General features: G+C 41.3%; 1 protein-coding gene across 1 annotated transcript in view; it reads left to right on the top strand.

Annotated features, from left to right (window-relative positions):
• Window positions 1-18,304, top strand: part of aff2 (AF4/FMR2 family, member 2) — a 242,409-nt gene that overhangs the window by 80,328 nt on the left and 143,777 nt on the right. The window contains exon 4 of the mRNA XM_061725886.1: window positions 121-554. Coding sequence (XP_061581870.1) covers window positions 121-554 — 434 coding nt within the window. The remainder of the gene's footprint in view (window positions 1-120; window positions 555-18,304) is intronic.

Below are 18,304 nucleotides of genomic sequence, written 5' to 3'. Positions count from 1 at the left end.
CAGTCCACTGGCTGCTTTGCTGGAACAATGGACCAGGTTTTAACACACAAAGCAGAGAGATGTACACTAGCAGGTGTTTCTGTGGGTGGTTTGGTCATTTTTTCCTTTTTTCTTTTACAGATGGTGGCACTTTTCGATCGTCCACAATGGATAGCTGCCACTTCAAGTCTTCCACTAACACAGAAAACGGTGGACCTTTTAAATCATCCCCATTTGAAAATGAAACAGGTTCTCTACTCTCCTCGTCCTCCTCCCCACTGGCTTCCACGTCTGTTCTGACCACTCCCACTCCTGGTCTAACCACTCCCACATCGGGTCTGACCACGCCCACATTCCCACCTGGTAGCCTATCAGGAAAACCAGTAGCGGTGCAGCAGAAGCCCACGGCGTATGTACGACCAATGGATGGCCAGGACCAGGCGCCCAGCGATTCTCCCCAACTTAAACCGCCCCTAGTGGCCACGGAGGGGTTGAACAGCAGCCAGCCCTTCAGTGGAACCTCCGGAAATGTGAAGAATAAACTGCCAAAGCTGAGTCTCAGCCATGCAGGAGAGGTAAGACAAGTTTGCAATTAATATATGTTGAAAAAAGTAAATGCTCAGGTACTTATGAATGTTTTGTAATGTAAAGAAGCAGTAAATATAGGCAGTATGTAGTTGGCAGTGTAAGGGGGCAGTAAGTACTTACAGTTACTTACAATGGTGTGGGTACCTGTGAAATAGTGAAAGGTACAAATGACTCCCTGGTGCGCTCTTTATGACAGCTGCGTGAGTCTGTTGGGGACTGACCACCGCTTGTCCCTGAAGTGAGTCATGGGGCAGGTCAGATGGATTGTCTGTGATGGAGAACAGGTTGTCAGTGACTTCTTGTCCCTCAGTGGAAAGAAAAGTGTGCAGGTTCTGCCCAATGGCTTTTTTAGCAACATGAATGTGTTTATTGATTTGTTTACTGAGAGATGCCCTGGCCTCTCTCCACAGCAGACCACCACAGTAAATGGAATTCACCTCCTTGTACACAGCAACATCTTCAACTTTAGTTTCTTGTTCAAGTGCACACTAGGGATGGGAACTGATAAGATTTTTACGATTCCAATTCCCTTTTCGATTCTGTTTAATGATTCGGTTCTTTATCAATTCCCTTATTGATTCTCATTTGGAAAAAAAGGACAATATAAGGTCGCCAAACATCACCAATATTAACATTTAGATAGTATTAAATTAAATATTCTGTGGCAATTCCTCGAGAATGTCCAACATTTTTCTAATAGAAATTAAAATTCTCCTTTTAAAAAGGATAATGATATGAACTGAGCACTCAACAATAAAACTATGTCAGCCATTGACAAATAATATCAAGTCAAATCCAATCAAACTGTATATCAGTATATTTTGCAAATCTGCATCCCTAACCCGTTGACGAAATGTCCACTTGGAAAGTATTGAAAAGTATTATTGCCTTGTTGTCGTCTTTTTTACTGAAATGTAATCAGACTTTCGAGCGTTTGTATCGCTTGAGTGCAATGTTTATTATTGACTGCTGGCTACGTGCGTGATGAAGTCATTCGTGCTCACTGGAATTGAAAAAGGAATCGTTTTCAAAATTTGCAAACAATTCCAAGGAATTGAAAACAATGGGAAACGGTTATGCACAAGAACCGGTTCAAGATGGACCAGAAACACTTTCTCCAGAACGTTCATGAGATGCGGTCTACGGGTCATTGGTCTGAAGTCCTTGAAACCAGATGGGGTACACTTCTTTGCTGGTAGCACCCAACTTAATGTTTTCCTGATCACCTCTACTGTTTTTTCTGCAGCGGTTAAGTTAAAACATTGTCACAGGATGTCAGGCAACTGGTAAGCAAAGGGCCTCAGCAGCTTGGGACTTATAACACCATGGCACGGCCTTGACTTGGTGAAGTCTTCCAGGTGTTTCCTCACCTCATCACCATCTCATCATGGCCATGTGGGCATTATGGCCATTGCTGTGGAGGTTGGAGTTGGGGAATATTGATCCAAAGACCTCAATAACAGGAGTTAAGGGCAGGGAGATGTGGGATTGTCTGATGAGTGAGGAATTGATAAAACCGATGGAGTGTGGGATGGCCCATTAGGGGAACCACAGCTGAATCTGCTATTCAACAGGTTGGGCCTATCCAGGCTTACTGCCTTGCTGTTGACAGCCTTTATTGCTAAAGCTTATGATATGCTTCATACCAGCCCACACAACTCTGATGTTGTTTTGATGGCATTTTTGTTTCAAGCTCTGGCTACATGAGTCTTTACATCGTTGGGAAACAGTGTACATCCTGGTGGGGGATGTTGGTGTCTTCACAAAAGATGACATGGTCTGTTATGCTGTCAGTGATTAAATTGATGCCCATCTGGCATGCAAAGAGGATCCCGGTCTGTTGTGTGAAAACGGTCCTGCGATCCAAACTGGCCTCCTGACTCAACCTACTTCGCAGAGTTGCTGGGCATTTTTAAAAATCAAGGCAAACAGCAAGACTCAGAAACGCAGTGGTAGTAATTTACATTTACATTTATAAATAGGTCAAACAGAAACAAATTATTGGATTGGTGCAGCGTCCGCAGTTATGCGGTCGATGTACCGGACCGTCGTGGTGAAGAAGGAGCTGAGTCGAAAGGCAAAGCTCTCTCTCTTTACCGGTCAATCTACGCACCTACCCTCACCTATGGTCATGAACTTTGGTTAGTGACCGAAAGGACAAGATCACGGATACAAGCGGCCGAGATGAGTTTCCTCCGCAGGGTGGCTGGACGCTCCCTTAGAGATAGGGTGAGGAGTTCGGTCACCCGGGAGGAGCTCGGAGTCGAGCCGCTACTCCTTCACATTGAGAGGAGTCAGCTGAGGTGGCTTGGGCATCTGTACCGGATCCTCCTGGACGCCTCCCTAGGGAGATGTTCCAGGCATGTCCCTACTCCCTAGGGAGGTGTTCCAGGCATGTCCCTCCGGCAGGAGACCCCGGGGAAGACCCAGGACATGCTGGAGAGACTATGTCTCTCGGCTGGCCCTGGAACGTCTCGGACTCCCCTCGGAAGAGCTGGAGGAAGTGTCTGGGGTGAAGGAAGTCTGGGCATCTCTGTTGAGACTGCTGCCCCCGCGACCCGGGAATGGATAAGCGGCGGAAAATGGATGGATGGATGGAGAAACAAATTAATACTTATTGATATTAATAGAATTAATAAAGACTAGATGGATTGACACAGAACATAAAAAAATAAAATAAACCAACAGAGGAAGGCAGACTTTGTTATTAAGACCAGCTTGTGATCGGGTAAGGTGGTGGCCTTGTGTGCATCCTTGACATTTGCCTAAATTATGCCCAGTCTTTCATTGTGCCATGCGGGACAGTCCATAAACTGATGAAGAGATTGGAGAATGGAGTCCAGATTCACGTGATCGAAATAGCCAATAATAGCTACAAAGGCTTCTGGATGTTTGTTCTGTATCGCAGCAACAGTGGCATGTATCGTGTCACTTGGTGCAGTATCATCAGCCGATGGTGGAAAGTAAACATCGAACAATATACTATGGACAAATACTCAAAGCTCCCTTCAGTGTTTCAGTGAGAGCAGGTTAAGGCTCAGTTATGGTTCTGCGTCAAAATGACGCCGTGCCTACGGCGTGTGGTTTGGATCGACGCAGAGGACACGCCGTCAATGACGTGCACCTCCTGAAAATTGTAACTACGCGTCGAGGAGACGCCGACCAAACGCAGACCGAGAGGGCTGTGATTGGTTCGTTTGAAAGCGAAGCATTTCCGGTTTCCGGTTTGAATCAGTAGTGAACTTCCAGGGCTCTTTTCTTCGTTTATGTGTGATTTTTTTTGTTTTTGTTTTTTGCACAATAGTTGTCCTTATTTCTTTGATTTACTGTGACCGGAAAAAGTCGGATAAACCATTCAGAAAAAGATCGCTAACTAGTGGCCGTGGGGGGTACTGCACCGCGACCAAATAGAGAGACGGAGAAGTCAGAAGGGTTCAGCACGGCGTCACGGCTGCGGCGTGTGCTCTGCGTTGGTGTGACGCAGAACCATAACTGAGCCTTTACTCTCTGGGTCTTGATCAGTTTCCACAAGTCCTCCATCTTCTTGGCCAAGGAACTTACATTTTCCATGATGACTGAATGAAGCAACAGTTTAAAATTCTTCGTCCTAGCCTTTACTTTGTTCTGGCGTTGCACCCGAACCATCTCCCTCTGACTTCAACTGAGATAACAGGTCAGCACTGGGCACGGATTCAGTTTTGGAGAGGGTTAGCAGCTGCTCTGGTGTGGAGGTAAACACTGGTCCACTGTGTGAGCAACCTTCAGCTGGAATCACTGCCAATAAGCTCCGTACCTCTCCTTGCATCTGCCAACAGGCTTAGTCCTGTGGAAAAAAATCCCCTAACTTTCTTGGGTTTAATGCTCTTTCTGTACTGTAGTTCAATCAGTTGGCGCAATGATGAATAATTATTCGCTATTAGAAAAAAAAAATCAAGGACAAGGAGGAAGAGAAAAAAAATCTTTATTTTGGCATGTAGGTTCCAACTGTAGCACTTCCACAGATTAGACTTACTGTTAGACTGTGGAATGAGCAACACATTACTTTAACTCTGTACTGATCCATAGATTTGTAGCTTACAGGTGGATGCTGGAGATTGTTGGGTTTTAGGGAAACTACAATCCTGACAGTTGTCCTTCAGTTGGGACAAGGGACATATGAGCGCCATTCTGTTCCTTTAAATACACAGATGAACTTGGCATTGGCGTATATGTTCAATAGGTGGTGGGTTCTTTCATCTATTAAATCATTAGGTGTACTCAGCTTTTCACACACTGCTTTTACATCTTGGCTTAGTTTTCTCTGAATAAATCATGACTTGGTTCGATTTTTCCTTTTTTTTCTGGATCCACTCTCAGCAAAAAAAAAAGGCTGTAACTTCATGAATAAATCCCTCTGTGGTGCTAATTATTATGATCCATCAATCATATAGGCTTATCTTTAATCATGAAAAGTGTACCCTTGATTCCAAACAAATAGCAAGAAAAAATGGAAAAAGTGCATTCAGCATATGATCAATAGACTAATCTATATGTGTAGGAATCTGATAATGTGCCTAGTAGTAAACTCCCACCGAGAGTTACCGTTCAGTATTTCTAATGCACCCCATAACCAGCTGGTCTTAGGTGGAGTTGGGGAAGCTTGATGGCAATTATCCAGGGATTCATTCTCATCAGGTCAAAAAGTCGCCAAACAACATAGATAAAGATAAAACAAAAAAAAACATCTACATTTTTGAGTTCAGAACTACTGTACGTTACCTGTTGAGATAAAAACATTTTATAAACAAAAAGTATTATAGAAGAAAACGAAGCATATAAGCTTATACTGTACAATAAATTGTCAGGGAGCGGGGAGGACCAACGGACAGTTTGCTTGTCCAGAGGGTCATATAGTCTTGCATGTAGATGATCAAGACAGACACAGATGTACAGAGGGAGTATGGTATGTTAGCTGTTTTCTTTAACAGTCTTTGGAAGCTACAGTCATGAGTCACACCGTCATTTTGGGCCAAAATATTCAGAACAAATTCTAAATGCATGTTTCTACTTAAAATCTCATTAGCAAAGTCTTTCAAGAATGTGAGAGCAGCCATCCTTACGCAAGGTCATTACACACAGCTACAATTTACACACAATTCACACACAATTAAACAAAGTGTTTTATGACAGAGTGTACCGTAGAACCGCGGTGGGCCCAGCTTTCCCTCAGAGCACCATGTTCAAACCATTAAAATAAACAAAGGGCCACACATTGGATAGTTTAATAAAAGCACGGGCTCAGTTTACCAGGTGATTATATCACTCATTTCCTCAAAAATTCACCATCAGATGAAGGCTTGTTGGATTTAACAAGCTTGTTCAAAGCTTTTGTGGGTTCGTGGATGCTGGATTTCAGCATAAAAATAACCTATATATGTACCGTTATTTGGAAAGTTAGTGGTATAGTCAGTTAAAAAATCCAAGTCCAAGTTTGGTTCTGACGTCAAAACCGCTGCGTCACTGCAGAACAAAGGCAGCGTGCTCTGCTGTAGTAGATTAGTTAAATAGCGATCAAGTTTAGACTTTGTTTTCAACCACCTGAAAATTCTTTATTAAAATGCATTTCTCTCTTTTTTTTTCTTAATAATTAATAATAATAAAAATTCTTTATGCTGCATCATTTTTATGGGGGGAGGACTGGACTGCCCGTTGGCCGTATTTTGCCCATGTGTGCTGTAAAAAGTAGAGGGACGCAAAGTCCAACAACAAAAATAAAAGTCATTTTATATTCTTCAACAAATTGAATTTCTACTTCACTTCATCAGGCCAACAAAAACAAAACAAATACATGCATATGTGGTCTCAAGAATGTGGCATGACACAGTCCAAGTTCCAAGAGGTCAAACATATTCACTGCTGTCTTAAATATTCCTAATCATTCATTCTTGAATATTCCTGCATGTCACAATACACCTCAGTCTATGGTACCTTAAAACCAGTGGAACCGCAATGGGGCAGACAACCCAGGCAATTGCCTAGGGCCCCGAGAAGAAGGGGGCCCCGAGGGACGGGCAACGTCAACAACTAAATAATGGAACTACTTTACAACGACAACGCATCAGAAATGCCCCTCACGGGGCCCTTTCCAAGTTGTAATTGATTAGTAAATAGTAGGGGGGCCCCGACAGACGGCTGATATCGCTCCATACCATCGACACAACTTGAAACCCCTTTAGACACTGCAATGACAGTCAGGAATCTCCCTAATGGGGCCCCTGACTAGCCAGCATCGACGTGGGGCAATAGTGATTCACAATTTGAAAAAATGAAGCAAACATATCCCTCTGGACACAAAAAAAAAAGAAAAAACAAGAAGAGGATGAAAAGGAAAAAAAGGTAACAGTGTAAAAAGGTAGTGCTGCTAGCCAGTCTGCCACTTTATCCCAAACTCCCAGTCATCCACCAAGCAAGTTTACCGCACATTAAAGTCCATGTAAAGTGAATTCAGCCATTTTCTTCTAAACACATTCATAGCCACATAACACGTTTAGTGTTTATGTCAAGTTTGCATTAAGATAGTTATGTTAATTATTATTTATGTTAATAAAAGATTTCGTTACTGATCTGTGGTCCTGGACTTCATTCATCATGATTCTGGGGGGCCCCATGGTCTGTCCTGCCCACGGCCCCCAGGGGTCTAGAAACACCCCTGTTTATAACTAAAGACCTGACGACCAATAAAATAACTGTACAGTGGACACAGTAGTAAATCACAGGAACGGTGATCAGGATGAGTGGACTGGACACGTGTACAAACATACATGCTATCTGGACTGTGAAGGATGAAATTAGACAAATTGCTATGTGGTAAACTATGTATCTTACTGAATTCTGTTGTTGATGTGATCATGAATCTTACATAGAACGGGGCGGGACTTTGATAAGCGTCAGCTTCTCCCGTACCCTTTTCGTCATGTGCTGAGTATGCAATGTATAATGTTCTGGAGATGAAATGTGTCTATATAAACATGCCGAAATAAACGAAATAATAATAAATCAGGTCTCTCTCTGCACTAAGCTGTTGGTGAAAGTTGGAGCAGGAACTGCAAGTGTGGGAATGATCCTGTGGTGGTTCTCAGACACCTGGCTGTAACAACTACGGTTAAGACGTGGTGCAAAGTGGTTCGTCGTTGGAGTTGATTCATGCACATGATTCTTGTTAGTTGGACAAATATAAATGAAAAAAACCCTAAATAACTAAATAGAACTATATCTGCAGCTGTGACCTGCCTCTTGAAAAAGTATTAGGTCCTGGAAAAGTCTGGTGAAGATCGCACAGGAACTAGTCTGGCATTATTTTTTATTTTCTGGATCCCATATCAACTTAAAAATCAACTTATCTCAATAAAAAAAACTTTAAATATCACTAAAGCCTAATTTTAATTAGATGCAAACAGTTGATGATAATTTTCAATCTGTTTCTAACTGACAGTGAAAATAAAGGTATTTCATAGGACAAAAGTGTCTGACTAATAATGAATTTCATTGTATACAGCTGCATTATATGACAAAGTAGATCCCGTCTAACTTAAGACTTAAATGTATTCATGAACATCTGGTGGAGATGCTTGTCAGTGGCACACGCTGTCATCTTGCCTCTGATGTCATGAGTCTGGGTGCATGTTAGCAGTTTTTGATTTTAATACCCTCTCGTCTCTCCATCTCTGTTCCCCTCACTCGTGTTCCTTATCAGAGCAGCAGGACACAACGGTTTTAATGATGATGATGGTGTGCGTGTGTCTGTGCCGTGTGAGTCTAGTTGACAGGCAAGTAGTCATCCATATCGAGAAGCCAGCTGTTCCTGTCCTTTGATAGAGTTGATTTGTGTGTGTGTGTGTGTGTGTGTGTGTGTGTGTGTGTGTGTGTGTGTGTGTGTGTGTGTGTGTGTGTGTGTGTGTGTGTGTGTGTGTGTGTAAAACACTGCAAATGAGCCCAAGATGGAGCTTTGAGCATATGGCACTAAAAAGGAGAATGCGTTGGAGGGGGGGCGGGCAGTGCAGAAAAGGAGGGAATTAAAATATACTTTACTTCAACACTTTTTTATGGAGGATGCAAGAGAAAACAAATACATTCATGACAAGACTGCCTTCTTTCACTTTGTGAAAAACCCGCATATCCAGAGATGCTCTTATTGCTTTTTTAGCGTTTAGTTTAGTCCTCATTCCTCTTGCATGTATTCTGATGAGATTTTATTGGATGGAGAACTCGCTCCGGCCTGAGGAGGAAGATAGAGACATGGAGAGAAATATGGAATGGGATGGGGCTGCTGGGTGGTGCGAAAGAGGATGGGATCAAATAATGAAAGAAATGGGGGCCTGATTACAGCATGGTGTCATGGCTGTGTTTGTTCTGGCTGGATGAGTCTAGGATGTGTCCTGCAGCTTCAAGGGAAACAATATCTGCATACCTCAGGGGCGAAGCAGGGAGACAAGGAAAGACTTTGACAATCCTGATGATCTTTTGTGTCAGTAAACAAGGGTACACATGTTCTCTTTTCACTTTTGATCAGCGGATCTCTGGACCTAAACCGCAGCTGTTACAGCTAACACGGTTAATACATCACATTAATGCAGAACTAGTTAAAGCGTGAGGAGAACAGGGTTGTATTTTCCATGTAGCGGTATTTGAAATGTGTAAGATGTCATGAACGTGTTAGAAATACTGAATAATAGCCCACTTTAGGCCCTGCACGTGTTGTCGGGGATATTGTGTTTCTCTGTGTGTAATAAGCCTTTAAACTGCTGTGGAAGCTTTCTGTTAATGCTATAGAATTATTGATTAGAGAGCAAGTGCATGTTTGTGTGTGCGGAGCTAGAGAGAGGAAAGTACTGATAACGCCATTGATCTTCCCCTAACAGTTACAGTAGGCTTAAAACCACTTCAGTGCACACTCAGACATTTAGTTGTCAGCAGCTGAGTGAGACACTGAATGATTTGACTTTGGATCAATACAGCTTTAAGTATTATCATGTTTAGTGATTTCCACTGTAGCTCTAGTAGGTGAACAAGCAATCAGACACACTGAATCAGGAAGATGAAAAAGTCAACAGACAAGCGTTGCAAAGCAAATCTAAACTTATAACACTTATAATAAGTTCAGCATCAGGCCGACTTGTGCAGTGAGTTCTCTGTTTGCATGTGGAAGAAGACCAGTGCATTTCCACTGCAACTAAAATAATTAACAAAAAAGATTTTGATCAGTTAGTTCTTGGAAAACTACTACTTCTCTATTCAGTAGTTTACATGATATTGAATGAACTTCATAAAATGTATTTCCATGTTATTGGTTGGAAATTAGAATAAACAACCTTAATAATACAATTATTACCAGCATATTTATCCTCTTTTACATTAGACATAGTTTTGACATAACGTACAGGGGTTAATCCAGGTAAGGATGTAACTTTGTGTTCAGGTGCTGCTTCAGGCCAGAGTAGCTGCTGTGGAGGAACTTTCTCTCTAGACCTAAAAAAATCGACATTTCTACCTTTTTACATCCATTTCTGTTTGTTTTGTATAATTAATCAGTATGGATACAGTATGGATTACACAGACAGTAAAGCTTATGCCTAAGAAAAAGTTATGTGCAGGTTTTGGTTAAGTTGATGAGCAACGCTTGCATATGTCGTAGTACGGCGAGGTCATCGAAAAATGTTGTGATTTGACATTTGGAAAGGAATATAATTAGGTTTAAATAGAATTACAGGTAGTGTAAACCCTATCACAATAAAGGTGAAAACTGGTCAAGAATTCTAAGATAAGGTAATTTCAGGCAGGTATTGTTTATGAAGGTGTTTTATTTGATTTAATTTCTATGTATTTATGTCTGAGAATGATGGTGATTTAGTTCTCCTCTGTGTTGTTTGTGACTAAGGGAGTTGTGTCTATTATTGTTTTGTTTTGTCATGTATAATGTATGTCTGTTATGTATTTAGTGTTAATTTGTGTGTTGTGTGTATGTCGGACCCCAGGAAGAATAGCTAATGCTAATGGGGATCCTAAATAAAACAAACACACAAACATATGGCAGCGTACGTGAGGTGTGCAGTCGTCTGCACTCATTCACACGTTCTTTGTTAGTTTCTCAGAAACTGAACTACGTCGACATAATGTCTAGCATACTTATCTCTAACCTACGAGTAACGTGCTTTGACCTGAAGGCTTTATGGTGAGCTGTTGCCCATCTGAGAGATGAAGGATCTGGCACGGCTGAGATGAAAAAACGTGCTAACTGTCCTACAACGTCAGCGTGACATTATCCATGTCATGCGGTGCCAGTTTGGTGCCAATAGAGCCAGAGATGACGAGGTGAATGGGGAAGGAACTGTGGATCATTTACACTAATGTGCTGTGTTTACTTTATGTGTCCATCCAACACGGGATGTTTACGGCCAATATGGAATACCTAAATCATCGTTAGTTCGTCGTATATCAGCGTTTTAGAGACATTTTCATACGTTAGCTTACCAACTAGGGGTGTAACAATATACAGTATCGTCCCACAAAATTTTGGGATACAAAAACGTTACGATACGTGTCGTGGGATTATTAATTTTAATAGTTTATATTGTGTTGACTAGTAATGCGCAGCGTATTGGTGCCAACCGGGCCTCAACCCGCGGATGAAAATCTTCCTCCGCTCAGAAGAAACTGGTACCGTTTTGGTCCCGATCACGGGACTCTTGCAGGGTTTTGAGCTCTGAACTTTGACTGATGTAAGTCTGGTGTAGAGTTAAGCCTTACCTTATTAAATTAAACCCTTACTTTTAGTTCAGTTTGTGGAAAATGGTTGGCCTGGCTTTCTCTTTAAAACTTGAACAGTTATAAAGCATTACAAACTGTAACAATAGGGCAAACGCACAGTATTGTTTTGTATTTTGTGTCTTTCAAATAAAAGACAATTTTTTCCAGTCATATGTTCCTCATTCAAGGTTGTTAAAAAAATACTGCTATAATATCGTATCGTATCGTATCGTTATTGTGACCTCAATATCGTGTATCGTACCGTATCGTGAGATTAGTGTATCGTTACACCCCTATTACCAACATATGAAAACTTGTATTGTAATGAAAGCTGTACACATAAAATTGAATTAAATACCCATGCTACATCGTCAAGGTGCGACAGGGCTCTAGGTGATCGTTAGGGGGTATGCCAAGATTTAAAATGCAGTCATATTTTTTTCATATTGAAAATTGCTTCTTGCTCCCCCACGTGACTAGTTGCTAACTTTGTTGGCCTTTTGTCAGTTCAGAGTCTCAAGTGCCTCCATAAAAAACATTTCAACTCCAAACAGCCTGACAGTGAGATGAGACGTGATTGAATAAAAGATTTTAGTTCAACAATTCAATTTTTTCAGTAAAACTGAAGCTAATTGCTGTCAGGCGATAATACTGAGGATCTTTCTATCACCATAGCTTCACAGTTCACAGCACACTCAACTAGTTGAGCTATTGTCCATGTAAAAGCATTGTTATGTTCAGGAATTTCTTGTAATTGTGTCTCAACTGATGGATTAAGGTCATTGTGTTTTTTTTTGTTTTTTTTAAAGCACTTTGAGTTGTGTTTCTGCAGAAAGCTGGATCATTGAAGCTTAGCTGAGTATATTATGCAAGACTGGATAAAGTGACTCATCTTTTCCTGTTTAAGGAGGCATAACTAGCAGGAGGACATTAGTGCCTCCTGAATCGTGGGGTCAACCTGTCACGACGCTTTTAGTGGCACCGAGTCGCACCCAGTCTCCAGAGCGTTCTCATTCACGTAAACAACATTCGAGTCAAGTGGGTATCCGTGTATATCCGTCGGGCCCTGCGAGCAATCCGGCGAGAAGGTAAACAAGGAGGTGACAGGTGACATTTCCAACAGCACTGTGACAAGTTTCATTTACATGTGGTTCAAAGTACAGAGCTGATGTAATTTCACAGTGATTTGAAGGGCGGCTGTGCTGCTTCCGTTAGGGGTGAGCAGGAATACGCGCCGCCTCGCCACTAATACAGCGGTAAATAAGCAGCAGTAGACTAAGGCCTGCAGTCACTTATCACCGTGAGGCTAACAGCGACCACATCTGACCTGCTCTCACAGAGAACACTCATTTCATGCCTCTTTTGGATCAAAAGATGCTGCCTTCATATAATGCATTTCCTGGATAAAAGAAACACAGTGATATACATTTATAAACAGAGATGTCGTCCTACGAAGCAGGTCGAGCTGATGCGGATGGATTTTCCAAGACGCCCACCCTCCTTTCCCTTTCCTCTTCTTTCACTACGTTAAACTTCGGCACATTTGAAGATGAGTTTAATTCTGTTTAGCAGGAAACGCTTAGCAGGAACGCTCTCTTATGGTGGATCTAATCAGCTTACATTTAGGGAGAAAAGATGACGAACAATTCACTAGTGAAACAGAGTATTTTTTTTTTTTTTTTTTAGTTTTAGTTTAGTTTTTTTTTTCGGTCATGACACAAAAAAAAAAAAAAAAACCAAGAATAAAACTGACAACAAAAAAACGAATACACTGTTATAATAAAACATAACAAAAAAGTTTCCAGTATACAAATAAACAAATAACATCTAGACCGAATAAGGTGTAGGCTGAAGCAAAGCTTATTATTTGCCTACCCTCAAAAAGATTAATTAAATTAATGAAATAAAAGCAAAAAGTAAGAGAAAAGAATGACAGTAAAACAAATTGCCTCTGTGGGGATAACAAACATTCCTCAAAAAATAAAAAAGATTTTTAAAATAAAGGTGCAGTCTACATGTTACCTTCATCCTTAAAAAATCAAAGCAAATCACCAATTAAATAAATACCCAAATCAACATCAAGCCAATCATTAATTTAATATAAGGAAATCATCCTTCTTTTAATTTTCACCATTAAATAAATAAATGAAAACTTTTTTTTTCTTTCACTTTTGCTATGATTTGAATCCAAAATCTTGGTGTTGAATTTATGAGAATGTAGTAAAACGTACATGGCGTGATTATAACCTGAGGAGTATTTAACTTCAAGTTAAGTTTGTGTACAGTTGTAAATAGTTCACAGACACTTAAGAACGTAGCTGGCAGACTCGCTGGAAGGTGCCAGATGATGTCACCTGCTCATTTGCATATTAATTTGTTACATTAAGCATCTCTGTGGAGGAGAAGACGTTGTAATTCAGTCGCAGTGCTGCAGATTTATTGGCAAATGCCTGTCAAGTCGATGCACTTTAAATCCTTCTGGCGTGGTTAAAAATGGTTATTTGTGACAACTTTCAGCTTGAAGGGGAAGCACTTTACAAGTAGCTAGCTGTTTTACCAATCTGAACATCCACTTTAGTAAAAAGAAGGGACGTTTTAAAGCTGCAATAACCGGCCCTGAGCCTCGCGTCTCCCATCAGTCCAGATTCAACACATCTGCTTGCGGTAATAAAGCCGTGATACACTGCATCTCCAACACCAGGCCCACAAAGTTACAGATAACCAACGCAGGGCAGATTAAGGAGCAAATATCCCCCCCAGGTGCTCGCGGAGACTCAAGCAGAGTTAAAAGGATGGTCTGTGCAGATAACACAAGCTTGAGATCACACTTCTGGAAAAAAAGATACATCTTTGTAGAAAAATGAAATGATTAAATTAGAATTTAGGTTTCCGGCTTGTTTCAGGTGCCTTTAGAGTCGATCATTATGTTCCCAAAGCCTTTAGTGAGTCAGCTGCTCTGGGGCAGGATTGAAACAACAAATAAAGTGCCGAGCATGTTCAAGGAGAATAATATCACACAGACATGCAAGCACTGCAGCAGTTTGTCAGGAGAGGGAAACTACCTGCGTAAAAGTCCCATGATGAGTCCAATTATGAGTCTAAGATATTAGTTGAAGTGTCTGTGCATGGCATTTTCATTTACTTATATAGTCCAAATTATATTCCATCAGGGTCCTTTAAATCTTATCAATCTCTCTGGTGGCGGGTTGTGCCCTCCCTCCTCCACTATAGTTACAGTTCAGGTAGAGCATCGTTTTGACTTTACACACACACAGCTACACAGACATACACACCTGCTCACTCACCTACACACTCACTCCACAGTTTTGGGGGACAGATAATCCCAGTAGTCTAGCTTTGATTCAGTCTCAGGGACCTGGAATGGTTGCTGTTTGTGTCTCTGCCTGTTCTCCTGTCTGTTCGTTTGTTTTTTCTCTTGCAGATCTGCAAGGTTTGTTTGCTCGTTGTGCGTTTCCGTGTGTTTTTTGCGTTTTAGATTAGCAGCGGATGTCAGGAAGTCTGTTCCAAATAATCTAAAGTATTAGCTAATTACTGCACTTTATAGGTTGAGTTACACTCCCTGCTGTTACATGTGCACTTTATTTGTTTGTCATTTAGTTTTTGTATCCCCCTGTTTTGATCCCACTTAGGAGTAGGGGATATTTTTTGAGCCTTTTATTTTCCTCCATATGAGGTTAGACATAATTTCATGGAAAATGTAACTGACCAATGCACTTCTTACGATGTGCAAAGTTTGTGATGCATATGGTTCATTGTTTTACTTTGAGCTGCTTAAAAAAACAAGGAATCTTAAGTTAGTCTTTACAAGTGTAAAGTTGGGGACTACATTGTGTTTATGAAGGAATGTTACATTCAGGTCAAAAGCTTTTTTTGTGGAAAATGTAATAAACATTGGCATATAGCAAGCATATATGCCCTTTCTCATCTTGTTAACAGTATTAAAAACATAAAAAAATACCTTAAAGGAGCTTGAAGCCGGATTGAGGCAGGATTTATGAAAAAAATCCGTATACATTTTAAGTTTTCTAGTAATAATGTCAGATGAAGCGTTCCAAATCAAAAAGAATGAGCCCTCTAGTGTATCTCTCCTTTGCCTTGAACAGGCTGTGTGCTGCAAAATGTGCTGCAATTCGGTCCCGAATTTCCCGCGCTGGGCTGCGGATGTGACGTCACATGACGCTGCATGTGCGTTCTCCCCGTTCTCCCGTGCCGGCTTCACTGTTGGCTGCAGTACCCCCAACGGCCGTCGTGGTGAAGGGTGGCGCTAGAGAGTCTCATTTCTTAAAAGGAGCCTCAAGCTCCTTTAAGGTAATTTAGAACAGCAAAAAATGTGTGAATAAATGTGCGATTAATATGCAAGTTAACTATGGACAACATGCAATTAATCGCGATTAAAAAAATGTACCGTTTGAAAGCTTTAACAAATATATATAAAATAAATATATATGATATATTAAAATATATATGATATATATTACTGTATATATTAAAAATACGACAAAGTAAAAAATAAATAAATAAATATATAAATCTTATCAATCTGGCCCCAAATAAACAGACGAAGGTCTGCTAATCTCAAAGTGTTTGAGTTTGTGGTGACTTATATTGACTGAGGGTCGTGAACGGCAGCTTCATCTTGAGAGAAAGTCAGTGTTTTTCTTTTCCTCCTAGCATTGCAGCGATGATGTCAACTCCATCTGGATTGATGTTAGAAATATCCATGTATTTTGCATTTGTTTTTCATGGAGCTGTGTATTACAAACCTCAGAACACTTCGCTTCACTTAAAATACCGAAGTCAACAAAGACTCAGGGAGGCTCTCATTGTTGGCATGTTGGTGGTACTGTAGTCTGACGGATGGCACACCCACGGCAATCATGGTGAAATATGGCGAGGGCTGTATATAAAGTTGCAGTGTATAGAAATATCTCCTCTGAAGAATGAAGAAAAGCCAAAGGAAAGTGGTGATGAGGAAAACAGAGAATAAATGTTTTTTCTCACTTCCAGCAAGAAGTGCAAGAGTTATGGGGATGCTGCCAGTGCAGTAAACAGCTGGCCTCATTTGCATAACACCCATCAGGCCCATCTTCCTCCAGGCTGCCTGTCAACATGCACCAATAAATACACACATGACACCACCTTTATCATCGTCTGGAATGTAGTGACACTAAATCAGTCAAGTGAATTCGAGGCTTCTCTGGGACTTAATGAAAGCTTTTTAATGCTGTAATTTATTTCATTTTCATAAGGCCAGCTAATTGCCTCTGCAGAGAGGGCGATGGAGTGATTTAGCTTTTATGCTGATCATAAAATAGTCTTCCAGAAACAAAGAACTCAGTTGCATGAATCAAACTACCGTGGAGCGACTGCAGTAAGACAGAGAAGAGGGTTCTTGGGTAAAACTATGCTTAAAGACAACATAAAAGGGTTTTCTAAGTAGCGTGGCGGGGTGGAAGCCTCATCACAGCAATAGCTGCTCTCTGAAAACAGAGATGGCTGCATCTCGAGCTGGACTTGATGTGTTTGTCACAACATGGCAGCTGGCCTGGTGTGGTGTCATGTTGTGTGATGATGTACAAACAGCAGCTAGGCTGAAGCGTTGCTATGAAGTCAGAGTCCGTAGATACATCGCTCCAGACGTTTCACAGGCTGTTTTATTCTATTTAAACAAAAAGAAAACATGAATTCAGTGTGGTAGTTGTAGTAATTTGTTTCCCACTGAGCGGTAAGTTATTTCATGATGGAAAATTAGCGTTTTACCGCGGGGATTAACGCTATAGCTCCACTTACTGGATTAGCTGCAATGATCAGCATTGATCTCTGCTGTCTCCATAATAAGCCAATAGCGTATAATATGGCCCCTTAGAGAGAAGCAGCCTCACTCTTAAACAAATCTCCCCCTTAACACTGTTTGAATGTGACATTTTTCAAGAGGCTGGTTGGATGAGGCTGTTCCACTCGCCGTATAATGCTGGTGAGTCTGGGGTTGGCGGTTCACAGTCGCAGGGCAGAGCGATCAGCGCTCAGCGAGTCCCGCTGATCGTTGAGTCAGGGTCACAGCAGTCAATCCCTGCACTCTCACAGCAGCTTCCACCACGTCTGCTGTGGCGATTTGGGAGATTTAGTGGACCAGCAGAAGCATGTCGCTGATGTCACGGGTTCACCAGGTCAAGATTTAAATGCAAAGTTTAAAGTCTGTGTGTGACATTTGATCAAATTATTAAATAAAGACATTATTTATGAAGGTTCCACTGACTCATCAATGGCAGTTGACTCTTCCATAACCCAAAATAATCCAGGTAACGTGGAAAACAGGGTAACATTCAAAACTTTGTACATGCTTAGTCCTCTTTTAAAGTTTAGCGCTCATCTCCTTCATGGCAGCAAACTTGCAGAGTGTGCAAATTGGCTGTAACTGTTCCAGCCAATCAGCGTTGGCTCACAGCCCTGATGCGTTCAGGACAGTTGTAAAGTAAGAATTATTCTACATTGGCCGCACAATGCACATTTTATCGTTATTATAGCCTACAATTTATGATTATAGATGAACGTATCACACAAAACGGGGCCCTATCATTGGGCCCTATGAGCTTGTGGGCCTGGTGGCGACCGCCCCCTTGCCCCCCCTCTGGCTCCACTATGAGTTATGAGTTATTCATTATGAGTTATGAGTCTAAGATATTAGTTGAAGTGTCTGTGTGCATGGCATTTTCATTTACTTATATAGTCCAAATTATATTCCATCAGGGTCCTTTAAATCTTATCAATCTCTCGGGTGGCAGGGTTGTGCCTCCCTCCTCCACTATAGTTACAGTTCAGGTAGAGCATCGTTTTGACTTTACACACACACAGTTACACAGACATACACACCTGCTCACTCACCTACACACTCACTCCACAGTTTTGGGGGACAGATAATCTCAGTAGTCTAGCT

The sequence above is a fragment of the Cololabis saira genome, chromosome 7 (genome assembly GCF_033807715.1).
Source record: "Cololabis saira isolate AMF1-May2022 chromosome 7, fColSai1.1, whole genome shotgun sequence".
NCBI lineage: Eukaryota > Metazoa > Chordata > Actinopteri > Beloniformes > Belonidae > Cololabis > Cololabis saira.
The sequence above is the reverse complement of the archived record's forward strand: the minus strand, read 5'-3'. Positions and strand labels throughout refer to the sequence as shown.